The sequence below is a fragment of the Lucilia sericata genome, unplaced genomic scaffold, assembly GCF_015586225.1.
Source record: "Lucilia sericata isolate MDLA Ls3-8-SP2 unplaced genomic scaffold, ASM1558622v1 Contig000271F_arrow, whole genome shotgun sequence".
Taxonomy (NCBI): domain Eukaryota; kingdom Metazoa; phylum Arthropoda; class Insecta; order Diptera; family Calliphoridae; genus Lucilia; species Lucilia sericata.
The window spans coordinates 257,462-270,000 of NW_023994296.1; the positions used below are offsets into that span (position 1 = coordinate 257,462).

General features: G+C 28.6%; 1 protein-coding gene across 3 annotated transcripts in view; it reads left to right on the forward strand.

Annotated features, from left to right (window-relative positions):
* The first annotated feature begins 1,258 nt into the window (after window positions 1-1,258).
* The window catches only part of LOC119603036 (activating transcription factor 7-interacting protein 1), a 15,142-nt gene continuing 3,861 nt past the window's right edge, over window positions 1,259-12,539 (forward strand). Inside the window, exons 1-3 of one of the 3 annotated variants that reach the window (XM_037954894.1) lie at window positions 1,259-1,463; window positions 9,855-10,090; window positions 10,156-12,539. The exon at window positions 10,156-12,539 is cut by the window's right edge and continues 551 nt beyond it. In XM_037954894.1, coding sequence (XP_037810822.1) covers window positions 9,937-10,090; window positions 10,156-12,539 — 2,538 coding nt within the window. In that variant the 5' untranslated portion in view covers window positions 1,259-1,463; window positions 9,855-9,936. Of the gene's footprint in view, window positions 1,464-5,422; window positions 5,483-7,490; window positions 7,620-9,854; window positions 10,091-10,155 lie in introns of those variants that run through there. The other 2 variants (XM_037954895.1, XM_037954896.1) reach the window with 2 other exon arrangements.

The window sequence follows — 12,539 nt, forward strand, 5'->3', positions numbered from 1 at the left end:
GATTATCAAAAATCAAAAACTTTTGTGGTATTCTATTAAATTGGAATTAAACGGAAAACTTGAAATTGTAGTTAACGGTTCGAAAGTCATCCAGAAAGACCAGATTTTTCTGGTTTTGTATATTAGTAACAATGGTATTGCCAGCTAAAAATGTTTATGTTGACAACAGGGTATGATGTATATGTATATAAAAGTTTAAAGTAATGCCAGATTTCTTTAAGGTACGCTGAGGTCTTGACTTAAGAATGTATATCTAGACAGATATTAAAACTTGAGAATATTTTAAAAAATAAACTAATGAGCCAAATTTTGACGTGAAAGTTCAATTTTAAAAAGTTTCTTTAAACTTTATTTAAGAAAATGTGATTTAATACCCCATTTACACATACACGAAATCTAGTACTTATGAGATTTCGAGCCAAATCTACTTGATTTTAACTAGATTTCCCATACAAAACAAAATCTACTTCGTAACTAGATTTCGTTAAAATCTACTCAAAATCTAATAGTTTTTAGTGATGCAACTCTGTTTTTTCCTAAATAATACTAAAAAATACGACACTACACAAGAAAAAAGAGGAAAACAAAACAAACAAAAAAAATTAAAATGTCGACAAAATTTTTATAAATTGAAAACATGAATGAAAAGTTAATCTAAAATAAAAGGTAATGTTATATTTAAATATCTATTTTTTTATTTTAAATGGAATTTTGATAAATATCCCATTTTTCCTTCTTATTTTTCATATCACACACTTTTTCAAGAAATATTAGAAAAAATGAAATCTTCCTAAATGTCAAGAATACTAAGTGTAAACGGACTAGATTTGGAAAAAGATTTTAAATGAAATCTACTAGATTTCGTGTATGTGTAAATGGGGTATAATAAACATCTGGCATTTTTATGCCTTCAGTCAGAATTATATTTTTCAGTGGCATCTCTTTATTTAATTTTACAATCTGACAACAGAGAACAACGCCAATTCACCTGAAAGCAGCTAAGTTTAGTCGCCGATATATTTGAAAATACGCCGCTTTCAATTAATTTTGAGCTTAAATTAAAATTAACTTGTTTTATGTAATTCTGTTAATATTTTCATTAAAAACTCAAAATTTTTAAGATTTTAAACTTTATTTCTTCAATTTGAATAGTTTTTCTTATTGTCTGTTAAAGTAAATGTTAAGCTGGCTCTGTAAATGTCAGTCTTAGACGCCGTTGCTTGAAATTTAGTTTGCCTTAGTTCTCTATTTGACATTTTCAATTGTTTCAGATGTCATTAAATTGTTTGTGTGTGCGAAACACGGCATTTTCGGTTACGGATGAAATTGTTTCCCATTTTTTTTCTTACAAATCCAATACGATATTTAATTTCAAAATAAAAAACTTTAAAGTGTGCTAATTACTAATAGAAGCGTATTTTAATTCGAATATAGAATTTTATTGTATTTTATGTAATTTAAGGGTAAGTAAATGTTTGCTATTCATTTCGGTGTTTTTTTTATATATCGCGTAAACTAAATTTATTTCCCCAAACAAATGTGCTACAACTTTGTTGTTTATGTTCATTACGGGGGTTGCCAAGTTTATTGTTTTGATGAAAAATGCAGGGTTGTGCGAAGTGATCATTTGTGAAAATTTTCAATAATATTGTAAAAATATTTTATAAATTAAATCATTAAATATATCGTACTAATCAATCATTTAATAAATAACTATGACTTTATAAAGGCTAGTTTATGGCAATATAGTAAATATATATAAAATAAAAAATTATTTTACATTTTTGAAAATTAGTTCTAAAGAATAATTTGTATTTTTATAAAATTCGATTTAAAACTTAATTTTATTTCTTTTCATACATTTTGTTATATTCGATAAATTTTGTTTACTTTAGATGCAGTTTGATTCTTTAATTTACCAAAATTAAATAATTTTTATTTGGAAAATTCCAATCGGAATTTTTTAATGGTGATATTAATAAATTTCTTAAATCAAAGTTTCATTATTGATCAATTCTGTTATTTCTTCTTTACGATATTAAAATCTAAAATGTTCGAATTTCTATGCGTCTTTGAATCGAAATACCTATATAAATATATATTTTTTAAATTTGAAAAATTTACGTTTTTTACTACTCCTTTATAAAAAATTAAGTTTTTTCTCTCTAACTCCGACTATCAGATGTTCTATCGGTTAATAAAAATAAAAAAATCGATAATCGATATAAAAAATTAAGTTTTTTCTCTCTAACTCCGACTATCAGATGTTCTATCGGTTAATAAAAATAAAAAAATCGATAAGAAATCGTTATGATAGAACAAACCAAAATTATCAATAATTAAAAGTTTTGAAACAGTATATGCAGGATGCATATGAGTATATGTATATGAATATTTTCCGATATAAGAATAGAAGAGATCCCGGCCTAAGTTTGAAAAATTCCAAAAATATATTAAGAAAACGCCTTTTGAATCAACGTAGCTTAACATTACCGCTATGTTCCCGATATAAATTAAGCCCTGGAAGAATATTTATAGAATATGCATGATATGTAAAAAGACTCTACAGGTATCTGTAAGCACTTGGGAAAAACTGATCTTATGTTCTATAGGGATAAAAAAGATGCTGTTTAAGACGGAGTGCATAAAAAAGGATCAGGTATTTGTAAGTACCGTCGTGTAATTTTAATAAACATTCCTTATTTAGATTTTTGAAAAGTAGTAGATTTCACGTGGGCTTTTTGTTCAAAAATTATAAATTAAAATAAGTTAGATTTTAGAGGGTGTTCGATCGCACGATTGTTGCAAATGTACAATTTTTTATTTTTTGAATGACCCAATCGTGTGATTTTACCGTGAATAGCTTCTGCGGTAGTTAAGACAAATATTGTGACTATATTTCCTAAACAAATACAACCCTGGGTTGACAATCATATGGCCGCTGTACCTCGTTTCTGTCATTTTCTCGAATCGAGAAAAAACTTAAAATATAATTGTCTTCCAGTTTTTAACAGTGTGACTCTGATTATTTTTAAACTGTACTCATTAAAATTTAATAAGAAATTTTTAAATTTCTTGTATTCACCCTATTTTACACAAGATGATCATGAATTTTTCGACAGATTTTCTCGATGCGAGAATTACAGAAACGGGGCACTGGAACGGCGAACTATGTGCAAATAAAAATGTGGAAAATGCCCCAATATTAATTGTGATCTTGTACGGCTATAATAGAAACCAATAAGCTGCAATTTTTTTAATCGAAATCAAAAATTTGTTATACGGATTTTATACTGATATTTTGGTTTAATATCGCTAAAACCGATGAAGCAATCAAATATTTTTAACCCTTAAAAACTATGTGAAATAGTCTCCGTTCGCCTCGAAAGACAAGCCAAATCTGAAATAGTCATACAAAGGCGTTACTTCTATTATTCCTTTGTCTCCGAAGTGCACACAGTCCGTCCCCATTTTTTTTAAGTAATAAATTATTTTCCGGTGCAATCGATGCAACAATACTATTTTTTATAAAAAGGCAATCGTGTGACCGCTGAGATTATGGGCATTTTTTTGGCGATTTTTTATTTCCCCTTTAGGAGTAATGAAAAGCGCTAATGTGGTTAACCCTGAAAACTATAGTGCCCGTATAAAGTTAACAAATACCTACCTACTAAAATATTAATTCAAAATTTAAATTTTTTGAAAGAATTTTTGATACAATTTTTATTTACTTTTGGTCTTAATGAACATTTTAATTACTTTACATTTTTCGTTTAGCATATGATTTTTAATGACCTAACCTAACCTCAAAAAAATTTGTTATATTGATTTTTGTGGACTGTTGGTTTCTTTAGATACAAAATGGCGAATTTGTTTTTGCTAGCTAAATTAAGCGAACTATATGGGTCTGTTATGGCTTTTTTCGTTTAAAATTTAGAAAGGCTTACATAATACAATATGGCTGACAATGAGTGGAAAATTTTCAAGTCTGTTCATTTATATAGAAAGATAGATAATTGTCAGATACAGTTTTATAAGTTCTACATAGTGTATAAGCTTTTTGTCATTATTTTGTGTAACTTTTTTATTTTATTTTTTTTTTTGCTTGCTAAAGACCCCAATCTATTGTATGTTTGTATATCAACGATTTGTTACTCTGTCTCTCTTTATTTTACGAGTTTAATCTTTGCTCTCTTTCACGCTCGCTCTTTACCACTCTCTGTTGTTGTGCATTTCTGTATATTTTTGACTTTATAAGGTTTTTATTATTTTTTAAAAAATGGCTTTATTTGGATTTTTTTAAAATATTGATTTTTTCCATTTTCTATATAGACCGATTCCATGGTATTAGAATATTTATTTTTGGAGTACCTATAGTTTTGTTATTTTTTGTAATTTCATATTTTTAGTATCACTTGGGTAAAGAAAACAAGTGTCTTTCTTGTTAGTTTGTCTATCAGCCTGCTGCCTGCCGATTTCCCATATGAAATCATACTTTTGTACATATACAAATATGTACGTGTATGCATGTGTTCTTATATGTATTTCTTTCTTATATAGATTTTTGTTTATATATTGACTATATATTTGGCTTATTGGATACGATTTTTGATATGAACTTAAATTTTTTATAATAAAGTTATTGACCTTCTCTACGACTGGCTTTCCCTTTTTACCCTTCTAATGTTTATTTTCACATTTTTGAGGTCTTTAGTTTAGTTAATATATTTTATTAAGTGTCACCTTAGTTATTTTAAAAATTAGAAGTTTTGTCTATTGCCTTTTATATGCCTATTATAAATATCTTGTTCTGATTGGGTTTTGTGTCTCTTTTCTTTCCATTCATTAATCTCACTGCTACAGTGACAAAAATTTAGTTGTGATAAACAGCTATAAAAATTATTAAATATTTTTTGAAATAATTTAGTATAGCATTATATTATTCAATAATTTATTTTTCTTTTTTTTTTAATCAATTTAATTTAACTTCAATTTAAAGTTTATTTTTTTCAATTTCTTAAAACTAGTTTTTATGTTAATTTATGTGTACCTATACTTTAAACTGTGTGTGTACTTTCTTTAAGTGTATGAGTATAGTAGAGTATAAAGACAACAAAATGTTGCTTTTTTTGTTGTAAGTTAAATATATTTGTAATAAGTTTTTAAAGAATTCTTTTAAATTTAAATAATTTTTGTAAATTTAAAAAAACCTTTAATTACAATTTTTTAAAAACCTTTTTTTATAATTTTTGTTTTTTTTTGTTTTAATTAAAAATGAATTATTTACATATTATTAATAATAATTGTCTATTCTTTTATTATTTTCCTTAGTTTAATAGTTTTTTTGAAGTCCAGTTTTTATTTGCAAAATTTTTATACCAAAACCAAGCAGACATTCAAAACAAAACAAATCCCAAGTAAAATTGTAAACAAAGAGCATAAATTCAAAACAAAAGAGAAAGAAGAGAGAGAGAGAGAGAGAGTAAGTACTTGTTTAAACATTTATACAATTTTAGGTATTTGTACTTAGTATTATATAAATAATATAAAATTAATAAAAAATAGGAAAATCTACGATATCGTTATATATATATTAATAAACTTTAATATAATAAAAAGTCAATTTAATTATATATGTACATATGTGCATATTTTTGTTACTAAAACAAAAGAGCCAAAAACAAATGAGAGTATATGTACATGTCTAAGAATTCGTAACTTTTTCTAAATATAAAAACATTTTCTTTTAAATTTGTATAAAAATTTAAAAAAATTTTATAATTTAAAGCCTCTTTGGACCTGGAACCATTAAGGGGCCAGTACAAATGTTTTATATTTAAATGTCATTCATACATATACATACATGTACAGATACTTATACTATACATATGTTTGTATATATAAAATATAAAAAAGCGGCGTCATAAGTGAGACAAACAGACACTACTGAAATATCTGTATCTGTTGGGTTGTATTTGTTTTTTTTATATATTAACACTTACATTATATTTTGGGTTCATATCTTTTTTCCCCTTACTGTTCCATTACAGAAACATAAAAGGCAGTTTTATGATACCATATTATGGACCTATGCATAAAGTTTTCTTAAACTATCCCTTCCCCCTCTTCTTTAAAGGTATACCTACCACCCAACAGCTTTCGACTTTGACCCCCTTGCGACCCCTTTAGTAAACAAAAAAACTAAAAACTTTCTTTTCTAATTAAGCCAGTTCAAAGAATTTACTTTTATTTACCTAATTGGTCCTTAAATTATTTATTTAATATTTTTTAGCTCATTTGTTGTTGTTATTGTTGACTCTATATGAGCAAAAATTTTCAGTTTAATTTGTGTATGTATCCATTAAAAACACAAATACGCCCATGACTTATTTTTTCTGTATCTTCTTGTTCCACATGTCTTGTTTGTTGTTGTTTAGAAACTAACCGTTTATAGGTATAAAATTTTTATTTTTTTCAAAATTTTTATTAAAATTTATTTTATAAATACAATTTTTATTAAAAATCTTCTTCTTCTTCTTCTGGTTAGCATTTTCTCTAGCAAAAGCTTTTTTGCAGTTTTTTCTTTGTAAATGTGCAAAAAACAGCTTTTTTATTTTGTGGTTATGACAGCAACTAAATCGTTTAGGAAAAAGTATATTATAACGTCATAAATAATATTTATTGCATAAAATCTAAAATAATTAATTTTTCTAAATTCATACTTATTAGCTAAACTAAATAGAAAACTATTATTTGTCTGCTTAACAAAGGTTTTCTACCTCTAACAAGTTCCACATATCATCCACATATTGTTTTCCCTAGTAGATAGGTATATTTAAAAGAAAATTGATGCATTTATTTATAAATAATATTAAGAATTTTTAATAAAAACCTAGAGGTCTTTCCAAACCCTAAATGGTTCCCTTCCCCTTTCTACTCTTCCATAACCCCCCTACAACCAGTTTGTTTAGTTGTTGTTTGTTTTTCAGTCATTCATACATTCAGTTTAGTTCGCTACTACTGCTTTATGTCGTGGCGGCATCAATTTGTTGGTGATTGCTGGCTGTGTGCATTGTATTAAAGTATACAGTACATAGCTTTGTTAGCTTTTTCCCTAGTACCTATTATTTTTATATTTTCTATAATAAAAACTAAAATTCTATAGTAAAAGTATGGCGAATATTCTTCGTTACTTTTTTTTAAAGCCGGTTTAAGTTGCCTTGATTTTGCTCTAAAGTAGCCTAGAGGCCCTTTGCCCCGCTGGGACCTATTTCCTGTAATAATGTCTTCCCTAACTTCCTTTGATTTCCTTAAAAAAAAAACTTATTTTAACCTTTACCGATTGTACAGTTTTTTGAAATAAATCTATAATAAACCCGAACAAATAAAATAATACGAACGTACCAAAGTCGTCTCATGCAAGTAGTAAAAAATATCTTTCATTTTTTGCCTTGTATGTTGTTGTTCAGTTCTCTGTTTCACGTGTAAACGTACGGTCGCGTTTTATTATATTCACATTTTGCGTTTTCTTTATTCTGCTTGTAAGTCTTTGGCCTAAAAAATCACAGATTTTGGTTAAAAAGCAAGAATTTTTATACAAAACTTTAAAACGTTAAAATGTAAGTTAATTTTTTTTTAAATTAATAATATTTATTTTTTTCTTTATTATTTTTTGTTTTGCTCTCCCTTTTCTCTTTTCCCTCTCTCACTCTTTCCTCTTTACTCACCTATTCTCTCTATGCGACTCTGTGTTTAAGATTAATACAACGCCATCTTGTTTTTTGTTTTAATGAAAAGTACAAAAAACATTATAAAACTTAAGTAATTTACTTAATTTTGTTTTGCTTTCCATTTGATTTCTAAATTATGTTACAATTTACCATTATGTTCCCCCAGAAATAAACACACAAACCCCTAAACACTTTTTTGTTGTTGGTGTCTACTTAAGGAACATACGAGTAAAGCGAAACATTTTGCCATACTTTACAAATCTTTTCATATTTTCGATATATAATATCTTGCTAATCGGAGCTTAGTTTTATTTAGGGGTTTAGCTAAATATATCAGAGGAAATGCTTCTAGTTCATAGTACATTTCTATATTTCTTTAGAAAGTACTGAGGGTAATTGAAATGCCGACGGCATTGTTATATTCTCTACATAAGTACGTACAATCATATGTACATATGCTAAAATATAATTTACTATTAATATATTTGGTAATCAATAATTACATAATCATTTGACAGTTTTTTCTTATTAATTAAACTTTTTTCCTGAAAAAAATTTAATTTTCCTAAAGATTTGATAATTTTTTTATTTAATTCATACAAATATTTTTGTCTCTATGTATTAGTGTTACACTAATACGAATAATCGAATATAAAAATAACCGATTACTTCTGTACAAAAAATAGTTATGATTTAGATTTTTTATTCAAAACTCCAACTAAGTCGATTTCATACAAGGTGTATTTACTGCCGAATTGAGAAAATTAAGGCGAATTCGTAAAATTTTGACAGCTTCAAAATAATTATGTATTAATGAATAATATTAGAAAAAGACATTGAAAAGACTTCACCAAGGCGAATATATTATAAGGTGAAGTCATTTCATTTTGCGGCGAATTCATTAAATTTTTTATATATGAAGTTTGACAGCGTCGGTTTTGAGAGAGAATTTTTTTTATATGGAGTTTGACAGCGTCGGGCTAAATTTCCATGGACTTCACCTTATTACCGATTCGCCTTAAAGAAATCGCTGCGAAATTCGGGAATGTGGGGTGAATTTGTTGAAATTTGTATATATATGTATGGAGTTTGGCAGTGTCGAGTTTTTCATATGGAGTTTAATTGCCAAAATGTATAAAGTTTCATAACAAAAATGTAATAAAAAAATATCGAAAGATTTATACTTTTACAAGGATGCGAACATATACAAGTTGTAGTCTCTGGCGAATTATGAAAAGTAGGCGAACACGTTATATTTTTTCAAGGTTGGAAAAATAGCGATACAGAAATAAGCCTAAATATCGTTATGACTAAAGTAAATTTACAACGACAAAAAAGCATCAGCTGTTTAAATGAATTCACCTTATAATCGATTCACTTTGAAGGCGTATGTACAAGGGAATTTCGCGGGCAAATTTATAAATAACGGCGAATTCATTATAGTTTTTATATATTTGGATGAAATATCGTTTGTGGGAGACTTTTAATAGAGTTTGACAGCGTCATGAACTAAGAAATCCAATATCATTTTAAATGAAATATTATTTAATTTTCTGATAACATAATTTTTAAAATAATTAAGCCTTAAAAAACTTACAAAAACTTTACAAAGTGAAATAATATTGTTTAAGTAATCAGTGTTTAAAGAACAAAAGAAATTATTCTCGGCTAAAGATTTTCAACACAAAGATAGTTGTATCAACCGAATGTTATTCTCCCCAGTAATCAATTTTAAACAACAGTGGAACTGTAACAACAACAAACAGTGATTAGGGGGATGAAAATATATATAAAAATAACATTTCAATGAAATGAAAAACATTGATCAACTAGTTTAAAGGGCAAATAAGAAAATATGAAAGTGTTTACGTTTATTGGTTACACAAAATAATCGTTGTAATTCAACATCACTAATAGCGTGTGCATGAACAGATGTTTATTGTTTGGTTGAGGAGGTATGTTCAGTCAATGCAAAACAAAAGAAAAAACCTCAAACAAAAACAACACAAATTACTTGGTGATGTTGAAACATATGAAAGCGAGTATTCGAATGACGTTAAAAATTTGAATTGAGTTTTATATCAAAGCAATTAAATAAAATAAATATTTATTTCTTATTTGCAGATAAACAATTTAATGCAGAAATAGAAGTAATATATTTTTAAAAAAACGGAAAACTAAATAATTAGAAAATAACTACAACAAGATGATGGAGGTTAAGCAAAATACAGCAGTCGATTTGAATGATTTGTTGACATCACCGAAGAATAGCGGTACCGATGAAGTTGACGATGCTGTTATGTCAGATTTAACAGATCGAACACATGATTTAGTGAACTGTGATCTAATAAAAACAAATGGTAAGTCGTTAATCATTTAAAAGTTAGGAAAGAGTTTATTAGTTTTTTTTTATTATTTCTTTTAGATAAAACCTCAGATTTAACAGAATTAGGAAATGGTGATGTTGCCATGGCTTCCTTAATAAATGATGTGGATGATGTTGAGGCCGACTTAAATGCCACCGTTAATTCCGAATTAGAAGATGCTCTTTTAGCCGAGGATGATGTTTTACCCAAAATCACAAACTCTAAAGTGGGAGAAACAACACCAACGACAGCTGATGATATTTTAGCAGATAAAGTTGAAACCTCAAATTCAACAACTAGTTCGAATAATCTTCGTGATCCTGGTGATGATTTAGACACATTATTATCGAAAATAAATGATATTGTTGAGGATTGTATTGACAATGAGAGCGAGAGTACGGTGAATAGTAGTACTCTCAAATCAGAGCAAGTGATAAAGAAAATAGCTGAGCCACACGAAGAGAATAATTTAAATGAGAGTGTAATATTTGTGGGAGAATCGAAAGTAGCAGATGAGTCTGTTATATTAGAAAAAGACAAATCTGAAGATATTCCAGAAATATCTGCAAATGAAGAGAATAATATAGAAGATCATAGTGAGGTAACCGAAAATGCTGAAAATAAAGAAATAATGTCTACAGAAGCAACTACAGTCCCACAAGAGCTTGAAAACCTAGAAGAGGATGCCATGGTAGAAAGTAATGAACCTGATAAAGAGGAAAACAAAGATTCGACAGCAAAAACAGAATTAATCGAAGATAAGTTAAGCACTCCTGCTGATAGTGCTGACAAGATATTAGAAAATAATCAAAATCAAGATAAGACTGAAGATTCAAATGCAGAAGTTGTGCAAGATAATGAAATAACCTCAAATAGTAATGAGATTTCGGAAATCGTTAAAAAACCAACAACTGCTAACGAGGATAATAATAGTGATAAAATATCTAGTGTGGAACCAGTAAAAGCTGCTGAAAAGAATGATGCATCACAAACAATTGATAATGCAGTAGAAACTAAAGATATTCCACCCGCACAAGCGGAGAATGTAAACAATCCAACAGCAGCTAGTAAAACCAGCGATAATGTGGAAAATGATGAATCTGATGATGAGATTGTATTTTATGTTGATAAACCACCAGAAATAGAAAAATCAAAAGAAACAGAAACAAGGCTAGAGGAGGCAGAAAAGGTAGAAACATCAACAACAGAAAATTCTGCTTCAGAAAATAAGCCACCAACTCCCACTAAGAAAACGGTTGAAGAAGATGATGATGTTGTTCTATTGCTAGATGATGAAGATGAGGATGTTGTAGAGAACAAAAAAGGACAACAAACTCAAGACACAGAAATTGCGAACAAAAAACAAGATGAGCAAAAAGTTGCCTCAGAAGAAAGTACCAAAACCCTCGAACCGAGTTTGGCAGCAGAAGCAAAAGATATTGATATTGACAATTCGGATAATGCTTGCGATGACTTTGTTGGCGGTAATTTAAAAGAGATCGACAAATCCGTAGAGAAAACTCCACAAGCTGAGACTCCCGAAGAAACCAACAGCAATTGCAGTAGCAGCAGTAACCTTTTGCAGGAGGCCAATTCTCTTAAAAATTCCTCTGATGAGCCTACACCGGAGGACCCTGAAAATGAGGAAGAAGAGGATGAAGGCGATGTAGAATTGATTGAAAGCGAATTAAAAGAGCCGGAAACTTCCGAAAAGGTAGAGGATTCTGAAACTGCACCACCAGCTAAACGTATACGTTTAAGTGAAGATAGTGAACGCTCTTCAAAGACTGAAGAGTCTTGTAATGAAACAAAAGATGTTGCTTCCTTACCAGCGGCTGAAAAGAAACAAGAATCTCAAGAAATATTACAAGAAGAAACGACTTCCGAGGCAACTTCATCTAATCTTAAACGCACGCATGATGTAATTGAAGTAGAAGCTGAGGAAAAATCAAATGATTCAAAGGTTACCAGTGAAGCCCTGAATAAGAAACCCAGAACAGATGATTTGAAAACCCTGGACGTCGAATCTCCAGAAAAATCTGAAACTCTTAAGGATGACAAATTATCTATTGATATAAAACTTTCAGAGGATGATAAGAAAGATATTAAGGCTGTACCTTCGCACCAACCTATACCTCTTTATCCTCCTCCTAAATTGCAAGCTTTAAAATCTGAGCAGACCATAAGTTTAGAATTTTTAAAGAAATTCCGCAAATCATTCGATAACATGACAAAACAGGATCTTGAGGAGTTAGTACTTCAAAAAGTGGTAGAGGCCATCATACACCGTAGTGAGTTTTCCGAAATGCGCGAACTAATCGAAAAACAAGAAAAATTAATTACAGCTCACAGAACTAAAATTAGCGAACTCTCGAAACAATTTCGTGACTTGGAAATGGTACACAATCGTGTTGTCAAAGACATAGAACAGCGTAACTCACAA